This window comes from Chrysemys picta, chromosome 11 (assembly GCF_011386835.1).
Source record: "Chrysemys picta bellii isolate R12L10 chromosome 11, ASM1138683v2, whole genome shotgun sequence".
In the NCBI taxonomy this organism is placed as follows: domain Eukaryota; kingdom Metazoa; phylum Chordata; order Testudines; family Emydidae; genus Chrysemys; species Chrysemys picta.
Genome location: NC_088801.1, coordinates 12,742,053 through 12,759,632, shown reverse-complemented (window position 1 = coordinate 12,759,632; position 17,580 = coordinate 12,742,053). Strand labels below are relative to the sequence as shown.

At 44.3% G+C, this 17,580-nt stretch overlaps 1 protein-coding gene across 1 annotated transcript in view; it reads left to right on the top strand.

Moving 5' to 3' along the window:
• The window catches only part of ITGB5 (integrin subunit beta 5), a 113,148-nt gene that overhangs the window by 42,964 nt on the left and 52,604 nt on the right, over nucleotides 1-17,580 (top strand). Inside the window, exons 6-8 of the mRNA XM_005279823.5 lie at nucleotides 8,197-8,358; nucleotides 10,003-10,098; nucleotides 11,907-11,996. Of these exons, the coding sequence (XP_005279880.2) occupies nucleotides 8,197-8,358; nucleotides 10,003-10,098; nucleotides 11,907-11,996 (348 nt within the window). The remainder of the gene's footprint in view (nucleotides 1-8,196; nucleotides 8,359-10,002; nucleotides 10,099-11,906; nucleotides 11,997-17,580) is intronic.

The following is a 17,580-nucleotide window of genomic DNA, read 5'->3' as shown; positions in this document are numbered from 1 at the left end:
TGCGCCCCCTGCTGCCTCTATGCCCCTGCCTGCCCTGCTCCTCCTCGCCCTGCAGCCTCTGCACCCCCCCGGCCTGCCCCGCTCCCCCAGCAGCCTCTGCCTGGCAGGGGCTTCAGACGCTCAGCGGCGACCGGGGCAGCACGGGTCCCTGCAGCCCCGGCACACGCCGCACTCCCCACCCCGCACCCTCCTTCCTGCCGCGCGGGGTGACGGGGCTTCAGGAAGGGTCCCCCAGTGGCCGGGGAGTCCCTGCCCGCGAGGGAAGCCCGAGCCGCTGGCTGGGCCCGGCCTCCCCGTGGCTGGGCTGCGCTGCGGACCCTGCGGGTCATGCTGGGGCCGGGCGGACACTGCCTTATGCTGCCTCCCTATTTCCCCGGACATGTTCGACTTTTTGGCAATTGCCCCCGGACGGGGATTTGAGTACCAAAAAGCCGGACGTGTCCCGGGAAATCTGGACGTATGGTAACTCTACTTAGAGATGCAACAGCTGTAATAACCCAGGCCATGTGTGTTCTCCAGTTTTAGCAAATAGTCCGGAGACCCATTGCTTGGAGTACTCATGAGATCGGTTCCTTTCTAATATTTTATTGTTGTTTTTAATTCTGTAACCCTGATTTCCTCTGAATATCACTACATCCCTGCCTCCACAGGGCACTAGTGTGTCAGGTTAGTGGTAATGACACTTGCTGTGGGATCTCTGAGGTTTGGAACAAACTTCTGATGTGGAGAGTATGTAGCATGTTAGGTAATTGTGTTACATTTCTCTAGGAATTTGTTTACATAGATTTGTTTACATAAGAGCATACTATTGCTAAAAGGTAAAGGAGTTTTTTCCTTTAGTTCAAGCAGTGGAGGTGTGTGTTTTTGGTGCTTATGGTCTCAGTTTCACTTCCCACTGGTGACCCCAGGTGGGGTTTGTTATGATTGTTTAAAACATGATAATATTTATTCCCCCCCCCATATGGAAAGGATAGCTCTTTGCAGATCCTCCTGAGTAAGAGGAGGGGAACTACTGGCTGCTTCTGGAGGTGGGACGGAAGGGGCATGGCACTGACAACCCCTTCCACGCCAGCCAGGAGACCAGGTCAGCCAGGGAAGTCAGTACACATTGCACCGTCTTAAATTGTGATGTAAGTGGCCAAGTTCCCACTATGTGGCTGGGATTTCCAGGGAACCTCCACTGCTCACAGTGAAGGGACACAATACAGACAATATCAGCAGTCACTTTGGCAGTCGGTATGGGTATCTTCATGTCTTATGCGGGCGTTTTGCTTGGCATCTGGTTCCTGCAATTCCCATGTTTCCCTTAACATTGTCCCAGTTACATGGGCAAGATTTTCAAAAGTGACACGAGATTTTAGGTGCCTTGATTTTTGGGTGCCCAACTTGAAACACCTTTAAAGGGTCTGAATTTTCCTGAAGGGCATTTCTGAAAATCAGACCCCTTTTTAAGGTGTCTCAAGTTGGACACCCAAATTTGGAGGCAATGCTAGTCTTTTTGAATATCTAAATTGTCTAAATATTTGAGTGTATTCAATACTTAGTACACTGCTGCTTTTCTGAGTTAGCTGTCTGAGAAGCTCTGTATCCCTGATCTTTTGGCCTGTCTCTTTTTTTTTTTTTTTTTTAGATCCTAGAGTGGGAAAGATTTGTACAATTAATACAGACTAATAACCGTACCAACATTTGGCTCCTTTTTGAAAGATATAATGGTAAAAATCAACACTGATGGGCTAAATGTCTTACGCAATGAAAAAGCCAGGCACGAAGAGCTTTTATATTGAGGCTAAACTGGCTAGACAGGAATATTAACCAGTCTTCTGTAATTACATTTTCCACTTGCAGCTTTTTGGCATCCTGCTGTGTTTAATTTTAAAAGTACAAATATTGTCAATGCCTAAGAAGTTTGTGAATCCTACGTCCGATGAAGTGAGCTGCAGAAAATAAGTGATTAGCTTGGTTATAAAATATCCTTTGGAAATTTTCACTTGAGCAGTACAAAGTGCAAATCACTTAGAAACAACCCCCCAACTCATTGCTTTCCATTCCTCCTCCAATTCATGCCTATACATTTGGCACATAATCTGAAAATCCCACTCTAGGTATCTAACTTTTAGGGCAATATTTTGAGAAGTGCCTACGTGACTTAGGAGCACAAGTCCCATTGAGAGCCACTGGGATTTGTGCTCCTAAATCATATAGGTGCTTCTAAAAATCCTACATTACAATAATAAAATGGCCTGTTTTTCGACACGTGTTCACGGGGGCTCAGAGTGCCCACTGCATCTGAAAATCAGACCTCTTTTATTTGGGTGCCTAAATAGGACAGTACTTGGTTCTGCTAGAAGAAAAAAAAAGAAAAAGGGAGGGGAGGTATAACTCAGTGGTTTGAGCATTGGCCTGCTAAACCCAGGGTTGTGAGCTCAATCCTTGAGGGGGCCATTTAGGGATCTGCAGCAAAAATCAGTACTTGGTCCTGCTAGTGAAGGCAGGGGGCTGGACTCAATGACCTTTCGGGGTCCCTTCCAGTTCTATGAGATAGGTAGATCTCCATCTATTATTATATTATTATTATTAATGTTATTTACTCATGGAGTTATGGGCCTGATGCAAACCCCATTGAAACCAATGGAAAAGCTCCTGTTGACATCACTTGGCTTGGGATCAGACCCTGTATCCCTGTCTTTCGTAAGGACACCACCTGTCTTGCGGATATAGATTTATTTATTTTTAAAGGTGGGGGGGGAGGGAGGGACCACAAATAGAGCTCCAAGTTTTTGTTCAAAGTTTTAGCTGGGCAGAAATAAACTAAAGCCTGGTTGACTGTTTTTATGATCATAAACGGAGCAGTGTGTTCTGCATTTCATGATGGAAATTAACTACCGAAGAATGACTTGCTGCATATTTCAGCACTTTTATGATGTAGTTGCTTATGGCTGTGTGAAATGCTGGTTTCCTCGGAACTGGTTACATACACTTGGTTGGCTGGCCTTGTGCAGGTTTCACATATCCTCCCTGATTCCTAGTAATTCCACCCAATGTATTGGCAGCCCTGCCGCAATTTGTTTTTCCACTCCCTCTCTCTCCTATGCATTCCCCACCCTGAAAGTCTCCTCTTCTGCTCCACACATGCCCTTGCCACCATTAACTTAGTCAAAGGTTAGTGCCAAAATAAACATATTAAATATATATGTGCAATGCTTAAACTTCCCCTGACCTTCCTCTACTTTGGGGAGTATTTGATGGCTTCCTTCCTCAAACCTTGGGTCTAGCCCTGCCTGTCCATACCACAAGTCATATATTAAAAAGAGATGCTTTAGTTTCATTCCCGGAATAATTGGGAAGCACGTGGCTACTAAAGCCAGATCTGGTAGGTAGCTACAAGAGTTGCACCTTTCCCAGATGTCTTCTCTATCCAGTAAATGGTGAGCCAAACCACCAGCAAAGATTCTAGTTAATAGGAATTTTAAGAAAATTAAGAAAAACTTACAATCCATAGGGGGCGTCTTTCCCTTTCCAGTTACCATCCATTTTCTTGCAACAAATAGTGTGCATGTCTAATTTTGGTGCCCAATTTGAGACGTCTGGGACCTACTCCTCAAAGGTGCTGAATGCCTGCAGTTCCCATTGATTTGCACTGAAGCTGTGGGGGTTCCGCTTCCGAGTATTGTGCCTAGAGCAGTTTCTCTCAAAAATTTTTTACTGGTGACCCCTTTCATACAGCAAGTCTCTGAGTGCGACCTCCCCCCCTTATAAATTAAAAACACGTTTTTATATATTTAACACCATTATAAATGCTGGCGGCAAAGCGGGGTTTGGGGTGGAGGTTGAGAGCTCGCGACCCCCACATGTAATAACCTCACGACCCCCTGAGGGGTCTCGACCCCCAGTTTGAGAACCCCTGGCCTAGAGTGTTAAAACTGGTGGATGCTCTTGAAAATTTAGACCCAGATCTTGAGTAGTTCTGGGCACCTTCAACTGCCACTGAAATTGGTGGGAGCCAGAAGGTGTTTAATACTGCTCAGGATGTGGCCCTTTGTGGATGCTGCACACCATGCTGCAAATGGTGTCCTTTTGAAGGAAGAGCTGGCAGGAGAAGGATGGGTGAATTGGTGGGGTAGGTGATAGCAGCCAGGGAAGGGAAATCAATGCCAAACTTTAGTGTTGTCTAGAGGGCACTTGTTCAGAGCCCTTCTTTTTGCAAATACAAAAAGGAGTGAGCCTGAAAATTAACCCAGCCTCCTACCCTTTCAGGTGATAGATTTTTCTCCTTAGCTAACAAAGGCAACTGGTAAATGGTTAAATATCAACATTTGTTTTATTCTTTAAACAAAATCTTGGGCCAGTTTTCTTCTTCTAGGGGACTCTGCTTATTATTAATTGGACCAGAAGTCTCCAGTCTGATTTGTCTGGCTTAATACAAAATCTCTTTTGCTTTTTAAAGAAAAGTCATTTTTTAAAGTTTCCGTGTATTTGGCTTAAGCACAAGAATAAGGGAAAATACGTTAAAAGATAGTCAGCTCTTGATTTAAAGGTGGTCTCAATAGTCCAATGAATAGAAGCAGCATCCTTTTGAATGGCCTCAGAACCACTTTTTAAATGCAGCCAGGTCTGTCTATGCACACACGTTTCACAGCTAATGAAACTCTAGCTTAATCCTTCTAACCTCACTGGGGTTGTTTTGGACTCAGTCCTACAAACTATGTCAGCTCTTGTCCTCCCAAAGGGATAGAGAAGGGAGGTATCGCAAAGTGCTTGCATATCCAGTGCTTGATATGGTTTAACATTAAAGTGGTTTTTTTCACTCCAGTACGTGAGGAGTTGCATGTTGCTGAGAAGTTTTTTGCCGTTTGTCCAAGAGATCAGGTCTGTCAAATGCCTTGTGCTTGCCAGATCAAAAATGCACATTGCAAAATGAGCTGGAATGTAATACCTTTGTGCTGGGACAATGGGGATGGGAGAGAGAATGAGTGAGACTGGTGTGTTAGCCACGTGAATGGCAAGTATTTGTTCCTACCATCTTATATCCGTTGTGTGGCTCTTTAGAAATGCCATTATGGAAACTTCGGGTTAGCAACCATGTCAAAAAGGAGAAATATAAACTGGGAAATGGTTTCTTTGATTGATTTGAATTGAAATATTTAAATTACCAGGAAGCTCACCAGAGTTGGATTGCGGTTTTCAGAAGTGCCTAAATCACTCATGAAAACACATGTCCATGAAAGTCAAGGGAACTTGTGCTCCCAAACTACTCAGGTGCATTTGAAAATCCCAGCCTTGGACTCCACTGCACCAAAGGGAGAACCTAAGAGTGGAGGGCCCTATTCTGGGACTGTTCTGCCCCATCATGTGTATCTAGGGCTTGTTAGTGCAATCATCTGGGCTTTGAATTGCATCTACATGTAACCTGGGGTCCATGCAATCCTGGAGCATTGGTGGAATGTGCTGTAACAATATGGATTAACAACCAGCAACAGTGAATTTTGAAAATGCCATCCTGGCCTTACAGGTGCCCCAAAAAGGGGATCTAAACATTGATTGTGCTTTTTAAAGCACAGCGGTGCTTTTGTGGGTGGTGCAGAGCTGGAGTGCCTTAGGAGAGGACTGGGAAGCATTTTACATCATGAAGGAAGGATGCCTCATGGATCTCCAAAGGATGGGAGCGTGTAGGGTAGAGCACTTCCCCACCCAGTGCCCTGCCTCCATGTGGGAGTGCAGAGGGAGCAGTCCCTGTGATCTCCTGAGCACAGACTATAATTGTACCTGGACGTTATGCATAAGAAGCAAGGGATACTCCTGGCACTGTTCCCCAGCCCATACTGCAGGCTCTCAGCTGGGCCAGTCAGCGTATGGGCCTGAGTGAGTATTCTCTCCAGAAGCTAGCTAGCTAGGAGGATTTCTCTGTTGAAGGGTGTGCCTTCATTGCAGAGGGACTGTGCATGATTGGCCTCTGGGGATAGCCCAGCCTGGTAGTGCACAGCCCCATTCAAGTTATTGTGTCTTCACTAGTTCTGCACTCTCCCGTGTGTCACTAGGGCTTCTGGGGGCCTATCCCATGGTCCTTTGTGCAACAGTAAGCTGAGTTGCTTTATGATTCTTTCCCTGTGAATTGTGGGAGAACATGTCTGTCCTTTTGGGCACATGGGAGAATTGTGGGAAGGCACTGGAGGACTATCAGTGCTTGGTGGTTTAGCCCAGACCCCTGTCCTCACTGCAAAGTGGGCAGGTTATCCACCCAAGTGAAAGCATCACTTGGGTTTTAGCCCACAGCCCCCGATGAGCCAGCTAACCTGGGTGTAAAGCACCACCAAACTTGGGTGGGAGGGTTTTGTGTGCAGACAGGAGGAGTTACTTCATAGAATGTCAGGGTTGGAAGGGACCTCAGCAGGTCATCTAGTCCAACCCCCTGCTCAAAGCAGGACCAATCCCCAGACAGATTTTTGTCCCAGATCCTTAAATGGCTCCCTCAAGGATTGAACTCACAACCCTGGGTTTAGCAGGCCAGTGCTCAAACCTCTGAGCTATCCCTCTCCCCAGTGTGATGGCCTGGGTTCAAGAGAATCCCCAGACAGCTGCCACATCCTAGCCTCCATCTAATGGCTACTGGAACCAGGTGGGCTGAGAAGCTACTAGAGCTATACCCCAGCCAAGCCACCACCCACAGGGGCTGTGATTGGAGGATCACCCAGCTCCACCGATTGGTCCAACTACGCTATTTAAGCCAGGAGGAGGAATAGGAAGTTTGAGTAACAAGGTGGTTTCCTGCTGTGCTCCATTGGACCATGCTTGTGTCCTCCTCTTGCACCCAGCCTGTTCCTGGTCTGCTTCTGGCTCCTGCCTTACCCCATCTTCACTCCTGTTTCCACCGTGCTTGTTCACCATGCTTAATCCTTGCCTCTCTTCCTGCCCTTATGCCTCGACTCCAGTCTTCAGCGAGCAGTCCTGGCTCCAACCTTGGCCTCTGATTTCTGTCCCTGAGTCTGGCTTGACCTTTGTCTCTGGCATTTGGCATCTGACCTTGGCTCTGACCCTCCGCTTTGATTCCTGATTCTGATCTGGTTTGACCCCTGGCTCTGGTAACTGGCAGTTGACTCTGATGCTGAGCCTTGGCTTTATTCCCCAACCTGACTGCCTGCACTGCCCACTAGCCAGACTCCTGCTCTAACTACTAGGCCAGACCGCCTACATCCTGGTCCATAACAGTTGGGGATAAATAAGGCTCTGATTTTAGCAGGGACATTTTTAGTTAATTTCATAGCACAGGTGCAGGAAGAAAGTCATGGAAAGGTCACCAAATAATGTAGTTTCCACCACATCTACAGACACAAAAGGCGAGGTCTGGGATTGGGTTTGCCAGGGAACTGGAGAGCAAGCCTGTACCACACTCACCCCATAATGACCGCTCCTGTCCCAGGGGCTGGACTGGGCTCCCCACCCCAGACATTGCGACCTGGCACACAGGATCACAACGCCACTTGGCTTGGGGGCCTAATCAAATGTGTTTTTTACAGCCACTGCAAAGATTTCATGAATGTTGCTCAAATTCATGATTTCTCTGACCACCATGACTTCTGTGACAAAGTTGTAGCCCCAAGATAACACCAAGTAAGAGCCCAGATTAAGTCTGAAGTGAAAACCTACGCTCAGTTTGTTTGTTTGTGTGTGTGTGTGTGTGTGTGTGTGTGTGCACGCGCACGCTATATACCTTCGTGGGCAGAGACCTCATCTAGTGTATTGCACCTCAGTATAGCTTTTTATGACCAGTATTTAATGAACATGCCATAGCTCTCACTATCACTCCACGCTGTTTGCAGCAGCATGGCAATTCCATGTTGCTCAGGAAACAAGGTCAGATTTACTGTGTTTGGAGGAATTTGGCAGGTCTCCTTTGACTATAAAAGCAGCTGAAACACTTATTCTTGGAGCACAGAGAGGGTCTGGTGGACAGTTCACTTATGTACATACCTCCTCGTGCCTTTTAATAACCTTACTTGAAAGAAATGTTGGAAAATGGCACCTGAGTTTTATCCCTGATCAGGAGTCGACGGACAGGCCTGCAGTATCCTTTTAATTAGTGATAACAGAGACTCCTCTGTTGTATGGGAGTGAGGATGGGACAATACACAGCACAAGCTGAGAAGCACTTGGCTCAGAAGAGGAGGCTGATGACTCTCTCCTGATTTTGTTTCCACCCAGGAAAAGATTGGCTGGCGGAAAGAGGCCTCTCACTTGCTGGTCTTTACAACGGATGATGTGCCACACATAGCACTGGATGGGAAGTTAGGTGGGCTGGTCCAGCCACATGATGGCCAGTGTCACCTGAATGAGGCGAATGAATACAGTGCGTCCAACCAGCTGGTGAGAATAAACCACAGTGTCTCCTGTGTGCTGGGGTCCCCTTTTATTGGTGCTTCGGAACCTTTGACTGTCAGCGAATTCCTTGCATTTATTTATTTGGTTTCAAAATACCCCTATTAAAAGAGCTGTTCTTGCAGGTTGTAGGACCCTTTGACAGATGTCAACAACTTTCACTCCCTACCACCCTGGGGGCTTCATTTGAGCCGGCAGTCTACGGGTGAAAGACTCCTCTTGCACTGCCAAGTCCCTGAGCCGTCCAGTCCCCTCCTTGTTTCCTGTAGCATCCAAAAATGGCTAAACAGACTTTCAAGCTTGCAGACCCCTCAGGTTTAGTTGCACACAGGAAAGGTGTATTTGACACCCCAAATCATGGCAAGATTCATCCAGAGAGCGTAAAGAAAACGTAAAATGTTGTACTCCTCTTTTAATATTTGCGCAATATATTGTCTGTCATCTCTTCAGTGCAGGGATTGTGTACAGTATCTAGCACAATGTGGCCCTGTTCCTGACTGGGGCTTCTGGGTCTGATAGTTATATAAATATTAAATGATAATAGACAAACTAACCTTCCTTTTTTCAGAAATTACAAGTGAGTCAGCAGAGGAGACTGCAGGTTACTTCCTGGGTGAATGAGTCCTTGTCTGCTGTGTAATTATCAAGTTGTTGTGCAGATCTACACTTTATTCTGCTGCTTACAAATCCTAATTATTGTTGTGTTCCTGAATGTACATAGAAGGTTCCCCACCCTCATTATGCCAGGCTTTCCTGGCTGGCTGTCTCATGACAATAGGCTGGAGTCCTCAAAGCAAACTAATTTTTGTTTTGCCTGTTTGAATTTTAACAAATAAAATTACGTTTCCATTGGTCACTCCTACTTTCTATGTATTGGTGTGGCGTTATGTTGTGAAATTGGCAAAAAAGGAATCCATGGGCTTCCATGTTTTTCATCTCAGTGGCTCCAAATTAAACTTGATCAGTTTGCAAGTGAAAAGATGGTGGGTTTTTTCTCCCTAACTGCAAACTCAGCCTGGGATCTGAAATTCCAGCCAATCTCTTTCTGTCTTCTTCATTTAATCAACACAATGAAGATCCTGCAAATGATCTGTTGATGGTGTGCAGGGCCAGATAGAATCCCTCTCACTCCCCCACATCTGCGTGGGCTTTGCAGGTCTAAAGTGAAGACTCTGATGTTAATCTGCTTATTTTCTTGTCATTACTCTAAGACACAAGGAGCAGACAATGGATTTCATCACTTTCAGGGCAAAATAATGTCAGATCTCTCTCTCTGCAGTAGATTTCCCATGACGACAACCCCAAATAATGGCCTCATCTCCCTTTCTCGAAGATAGCAACTAATTTAAATCCATCACTCACTGATGGCAAAGTAGAGTTAGGAGTTCAGTGTTTCAGACGGGTTGTTTGCTGTAGCTGATTTTGTTGGCACTTGAATGTGATGGGTGTGTAAGAAATACATATACAGAGAGAAGATGTCACTTTTCTGGCTATAACTACACAATAAGGACGCTGCATAACAATAAAACATGCTGCGTTTCCATAGGGAATTTTGCTACTCTAGTTAGAATAAAAATTAAATTGCTTTTTGTTTCTGTGTCACAAATGAGTCTTTCTGATCTGTTTTCCTAGGATTATCCTTCCCTGGCACTTCTTGGGGAGAAACTGGCTGAAAACAACATTCACCTCATTTTTGCTGTGACAAAAGCTCATTATATCCTTTACAAGGTAAGCGCTGTTGAACCACCCAGCAGGGAGATGGGTTTTATGTGATCAAGAATTTATTGCGGGGGGAAGAGACGTTAGTGCCACTTGGAATAGTCTCCCTTCCTACATGAATAGAATGAAGCAGGCTGGTGTGGGAGGAAAGGAGGAATTAAATTGTGTGAGTGAGAGAGCATCTGATGCATGCTGTGCTGGAAACTGGAAAGCATGGAAATTCTTGCACAAGTTGAACTCACCCAGTTGTGTCTCTGCAGTTTTCCAGTTCATTTACAAAGTGTCGTTTCAGTGAAAAGCACGTAAGCTTCTTAAAGTAAATAGATAAATGTTTACGATCATGTGAATACCCAAAATAGACTCTGGCCTGATCTTGATTTTAGGAAAGTTGCCAATGATTCACCATCTGAGAGAGCAGACACCTGTTCATCCCACTGCTATTACTTAATCCCATTACCTAGGAACGCACCATGTTTCTGCCCAGCTGTATTTTTCCATCACTAAATCCAGAGCTTTGAAGCAAAAAATATTTTTTTCTGAGGGATTTCAAATAGTATCTGGGCTAAAACACCTGTAGAGTTTCTATTCTCAGTCTCAAATATTTCTAGAAACACACCCAAACTGGGTGTGGGTCCCCGCCACAACTGCTGCCTTTTTTATTTTTATTTTTATTAAAGAAGGAAATTATGCTGTTCATCATAAAAAAATAAAGTGGAGAAGGGAAATGGTTGCATGGAAGGTGCTCTCATAAATGTTTGCATCCAGGTTTAAAAAAAAAAAAACCCTTATCCCAGAAACTCATCCCTTGCACTAAAGCAAATGTTGGTAATTTCAAAATTATTCTAGTAACCCAATGGAGAGCTAAATGGCTTATTATCTCATTCTCCACACCCTTTTCAGTGCAAACTAGCATCCCCACCAGAGCGGTCTCTGATGGAATCCAAGGCTGGCTTCCTGTATGGCAGGAATTTGTGCTAAATTCTGCTGTCATTTACACAAGTGCAAATCCACTGGATCTTGCTCCATCTAATGAGTGTGAGTCTTGGTTGGTTGGGAGTGGGTTACTGATCGTTATTTGACCAGTTTCTTTGGCTATGGATTTCGATTAGCATTTTATGGACCCATAATGCTCCTATTTCCTTTGTCAAGCGCTCCAGATTAAAATTAAACTGTATCATGTACTCTAATTAATAGAGTCATAGATTCATAGATTCATAGACTCTAGGACTGGAAGGGACCTCGAGAGGTCATCGAGTCCAGTCCCCTGCCCGCCTGGCAGGACCAAATACGGTCTAGACCATCCTTGATAGACATTTATCTAACCTACTCTTAAGTATCTCCAGAGATGGAGATTCCACAACCTCCCTAGGCTATTTATTCCAGTGTTTAACCACCCTGACAGTTAGGAACTTTTTCCTAATGTCCAACCTAGTTGTAATTTAAGCCCATTGCTTCTTGTTCTATCCTTAGAGGCTAAGGTGAACAAGTTTTCTCCCTCCTCCTTCTGACACCCTTTTAGATACCTGAAAACTGCTATCATGTCCCCTCTCAGTCTTCTCTTTTCCAAACTAAACAAACCCAGTTCTTTCAGCCTTCCTTCATAGGTCATGTTCTCAAGACCTTTAATCATTCTTGTTGCTCTTCTCTGGACCCTTTCCAATTTCTCCACATCTTTCTGGAAAAGTCTGGGCAAAACAGTCTCCTCCATCCCATGCAAGCAACAATTGACGTTAATGGCTGCACAGGTGGAACTGAGAGCACAATTTAACCCAGACTCTATATTTCAGTGTGTGAATCTTTGTGTGTTTGTTTTTAAGAATTTTACAGCACTAATTCCCGGAACGACAGTGGAGATTTTACATCAAGACTCCAACAACATTATCCAGCTGATAGTCAAGGCATACAATGTAAGTTTCTTTTACTTAAACATTTCAACTGATGTGTAGTAAAAACTGAGTTCAGTTCAACTTGCTTATTCCTCCCTTGTGGTCTCCACCCATAATTGGTTTCTTCTGAACTGTCTCCTGCCTCCCACCCTGCAGGGATTGTGGTGTCTGGGTCAGACTCAGGATGAGGTTGTTTGTGCTGATTTCATGTCCTGTCTGTCTATCTTAGATACTTATGCAGTGCCCCTTACTATAGTATCTGATCCCCTTACAATCTTGAATGTATTTATCCTCTTAACACCCCTGTGAGACAGGGAACTGCTCTTATCCCCATTTTACAGATGGAGAACTGAGGCACAGTGGGACTAAGGGCTTGTCTAACCGAACATGGCAAGCTGGGCTGTAACTGTACTCCGCGCTAGCCTGCCATGCACTAACTCTCCGCGTTGACCCTGCTGACATGCATTAACACTTTGTTAATGCACTTTGATCTAATTCTAGTGCTCTTTGAAAAAGGACTAATCAAAGCACATTAATGAACTGTTAACATGTGTCAGCAGGGTCAGCATGGACAGCCAATGCACGGCAAGCTAAAGTCCCAGCCTAGCTTGCCATGAAATAAATACTCATGTAGACAAGCCCTAAGGAACTTGTCTAAGGTCACACAGGAAGTCTATAGCAGAGCAGGAAATTGAATCTGGATCTCCTAAGTACCAAGCTAGCCTCCTAACTACTGGACCATGCTTCTCTCTTCCTGAGTATTGCTATCCCTAAATCAGAGCACCTTGATGGTGGTAAAGCCAGTGATATCTTAGCTAGTGTGTCTTTGTCAGGCAGCTCTCTGTGGGCCTGATCCAGCTCTGTGACACTCAGAGCATCCTAGTGCCAGAGGGCAAGGGGCTCCCTGGTATCAGGTAATGAGTTTCAGCTGGCCTGACCAATTCAGTGTGCCCCTACTCACTGTGGTTACAATTTGTATCTAAAAGATGTCATGTAACATGTCATTGGAAAACCAATATTTCCCTGAGCATTAATATTCTTGTGTGATGCATGTATGTGGTGTGCAGGGCTTAAATTCTCAGAGTATTTCCCGGAGCCCCAGGGCTCAGGGCTTCAGCCCCGCAGCCCCCCTGAAACTGGCTCACGGCCCCCCAGAGGTTTGAAAATATTTACCAGAGCTCTGCTCCAGACAGCTCCAGCTGAATTTAAGCCCTGGCGGAGTATATTAAGAGTTATGGATATATGCTGGAATGCTGACTAAACTGTGTATAAGCCAGGCATGTCAGGGGGAGTTGATAAACAGGTCTGCCCTAGACAAAGGAATGTGTATTTGCTTCTCTGACCAGCCCAGCTGTCAGGCAGAGCCAATGAGGATCCATTTAGATATTAGGTAAACGAAACCTGTCAAGCTAACTAGTGGGGAGGAGATAGCATGGCATCTACACCTTGGTCTGGGTTTTACTTTTCAAAGAATACATTGCAAAGTTTTACTGGTCTGTAAAGAGATGGGGGAAGGGGGCCTGAACCTCAAGTGATGAGCAATTGAATCAACTGATTGTAGACAATATTGCTGTATTATAAAAGTATAACGAGTGAGGTGTTTTATGAATGCCTATGACACTCTGGTGATTAATGTCATTGTGAATTGTATGTATTAACACTATATAAGTAATTATGAGGAGTCCTTGTGGCACCTTAGAGACTAACACATTTATTTGGGCATAAGCTTTCGTGGGCTAGAACCCACTTCATCGGATGCATGGAGTGGAAAATACAGTAGCAGGTATATATACATAGTACATGAAAAGATGGAAGTTGCCTTACCAAGTGGGGGGGTCAGTCTAACGAGACAATTCAATTAACAGTAGAATACCAAGGGAGGAAAAATCACTTTTGTAATGGTAATGAGGGTGGCCCATTTCAAACAGTTGACAAGAAGGTGTGAGTAACAATAGGGGGAAATTAGTATGGGGAAATTAGTTTTTGTAATGACCCATCCACTCCCAGTCTTTATTCAGGCCTAATTTGATGATGTCCAGTTTGCAAATTAATTCCAGTTCTGCAGTTTCACATTGGAGTCTGTTTTAGAAGTTTTTTTGTTGAAGAATTGCCACTTTTAAGTCTGTTATTGAGTGACCAGGGAGATTGAAGTGTTCTCCTACTGGTTTTTGAATGTTATAATTCCTGATGTCAGATTTGTGTCCATTTATTCTTTGGCATAGAGACTGTCTAGTTTGGTGGCTGGCACATGATGGCATATATCACATTGGTAGATGAATGCAGGTGAATGAGCCCCTGATGGTGTGGCTGATATGGTTAGGTCCTATCATAGTGTCCCTTGAATAGATATGCGGACAGAGTTGGCACTGGGGTTTGTTGCAGGGTTTGGTTCCCGGGTTAGTATTTTTGATGTGTGGTGTGTAGTTGCTGGTGAGTATTTGCTTCAGGTTGGGGGGCTGTCTGTGAGCGGGGACTGGCCTGTCTCCCGAGGTCTGTGAGAGTGAGGGATCGTCCTTCAGGATAGGTTGTAGATCAAAGTAATTATGGACACTCATGGATGTTAGGCTTGTCGGTCTGTGCCCAAACAAAGGGGGAAATGGGTCTCTCCCAGACAGGAGGGAACATCACACCTGTCTCCTATGTAAATTAAGCTTCCTAGAATCAAAACCATGGAAGCCCCATGTGCGTACAGGGGGATGGGAAACCCACAGGAAGGGAAAAACAACATGAGGTCATCCTGCCTCTTGAAACAAGGTCATTGAACTTTGGAAGATATAAGCAGAGACAGAAGGCCATTTTGACATCTATCACTAGACAGACACAAGGGAACAGAGCTCTTGCAAGCTGAGAAAGATAAGTCCTTCAACCAAGAGGGGGTTGACATCTTTGGGAACTGAATATAGGTGAGAAACCTGCGTAGGCAAAGTTCTTTCAAGTAGGAAGACCAGGGAAGCCAGCATCTTGCACTTCTGTCCTAACTGACGGAAAGTCAGCCATGGCTAGGAAGAAGGAAAATTAGTGAGATTTCCCTCAATTCTCTCTCCCTCTCTGGTGCTTCCCTGTTTATTTTCCATATCAAAATTTCTCACTGGATTCCCACAACTGGATTCCCTCCACCTCTTGCTCTGCTTTTCCTACTCTCAATCTGGCGTCTCACAATCCAGCTGTGTTCTTTCTGCCTTGCACGTCACCACCAGCCATCACATCTGTCTGTTACCTTGATGAAGCATGAGGTGTAATAGAACTTGGCTGGCTCTTCTATAGCCATAGCAGTTATGTAGCGTTGCTGATTTAAAAAACAACAACATGCCTTTGTCAGTAAGCTGAACAGATACATGCTTGGAAAAATCGACAGTGTTAGGTTCTAGCCTTGTTTATGCCGCATGAACATCAATAGAAATTATACACATGATAGAATGTGACCCAATAGTAGCAGCAACAAGGCGCTATTTTTAGAGTTACTTTCCTAAACATCATGGTAAAGTCTAGCTGTATCTCAAACATGCTTCTACTGTTAGCCCTGATGGTTTTCACGTGGCAATCTCTTAGAAACCTTTGTTTTGCAGTCTCTCCTGTCTGATGAAGACTTTCCTTTGAAAAAGTTCTCAGTTATATCCCATGAGGTTTCCCCAGTACAACGATACATAGTAAAAGGGGGGATGGATGAAGGATCTCATAGAATCCTAGAAATAAGAGAAAAGACCCCCTAAGCTATCTTGTGAGCAGCGCGGGGTTGTTCTCCCCAGTCTGCACTTCAATGCTCTGTTCAGTCTGGTTTTAAATGAATACACTGTTGAGAGTTCCCACCAGACCCTTACGGGTATGTCTCCACTGCAAATAAAAGGTGTGTTCTTAACTCGATTTAGCTAACACATTAGCTAACTTGGGTTAAAATAGCCGTGCAGACAAGGCAACTCTGCATTTAACTGGGGTTAGTAGCTTGAGTTAGGAGCTCCAAGCTCCTTTATAGGCTTTAACTGGAACTGCTAACCCAAGTTAAAAACAGACTTGCCATATCTTCACTGCTCTTCTAACCCAAGTTAGCTAATCTAAGAACAGACTTTTTTTCTCCTCAGTGTGTAGACATATCCTCAGAGACGATCAGAGTCTAGTAGCTATGGGGGCACCATAGAGCGTATGCTTTTCCTGGCTTTTTGGGTACGTAAGATAGCACCAAGTGGTTAAATGATAGTTAGTAAAGGATGCTGGCTGGAGTATTCCAAGTGCTGATAGAAAAATGCCAAGACAGCTTTTCTCCAGCTCATTAAATAGACTCAGTCTTGATCAAGTGATAACTCAGTGTATTTACATTACTGACAGTTAAGTCTCCTTTCTAGGATACAGCTGGCTGCTGAAATTTGCCCAGACCAGGAAGAGAGAGCACATTATTCTGACAGGTCAATGTTAATTTTTGTGAGATTAGTTTTAGGGGGAGTGGGTTGGCAGATGTGGGGGGAGTGCATTTGAACTTTATAGAAACATATTGTGTTCAGACTCCAAGTAGTAGAACCTCTGCAGGGGCTGTAATGTGAACCCATGAACCTGACAGCACAATCCAGACTCCAGACAGGAAATAGTTTCCTGTATTACAACATAGATATGGGAAGTGAGGGTTTTTTGTCTTGGGTTGTTTAGATTTGCATGGTCTAAACCAGTTTTTTCCCTGATGTTTTCCAAAGTATTAGCCTTTTGCTAGCATTGCCTTTCAGTGTGAACACTGGGTTCATTAGCAGACTGATTGGACATGGTGTTAAGCCAGACTGGGTTGGAGAACCTACCAGAGCATTAGTAGAGCTGATCCAAAAAAAAAAATGTATCCACCAAAATATACCTCCTTGACAAAAAATTTTTATTTAGATTTTTTCTGATCAGAAACAAACAAGAAACTTGGTTTCAAATTAGTATTTAAAAATGAAATGAACAGTTTGGTTTCAGTTTGACTTAAAAGGGGGAGAAAGGGCAGGAAGAAAAGTATAAGAGAGGGATGAGGAGCCCTCCGCCAACCCCTCAAAACTGAAAATGGAAAAGAAACGCAGTTCTTCAGTCTGAAATGTTCTGAAATGAAACAAAATGAAAATTTTCTTTTTAGTTCTCAACAAAAATTCCCATAGAAAACCTGACAACTTTCAACAGAAAAATTTCAAAGCTTGTCTGTTTCACCCCCCTTCCCTCTGAGAAATATTTTCTCTGGAAAACTGTTGGTTTTCTGACAGGCATTGTTAATCAGTGAGCTAATACAGTACAATTGCTGGCATGATAATTCTGACTTGGTAAAGTTTTCCACACCCTTTCCACAGATGTAAATGACGTCTCAGGGTGCAAGAGAGTGAAGAATCAGGCCCTGTATTTTCATAACAGTAATTTTATACAGGAGAATTATGAATGTTCAGGCAGATGCTGACCTTCTCCTCAGAGGTAGATAACAGAGCCCATTCATACTCTAGACCAGTTTTTCTTCCTGGCAAAGAAATATCTGTTTTAAGATCTAGTTACACATCTCTGCTTTCCAGTCACATTGTGCACAAACAATCCTCAAGTATATTAGTCTGTGATTTGAATATGCAGCATTATGGACACATGCACAGTACTGTCCTTGATCCACCAT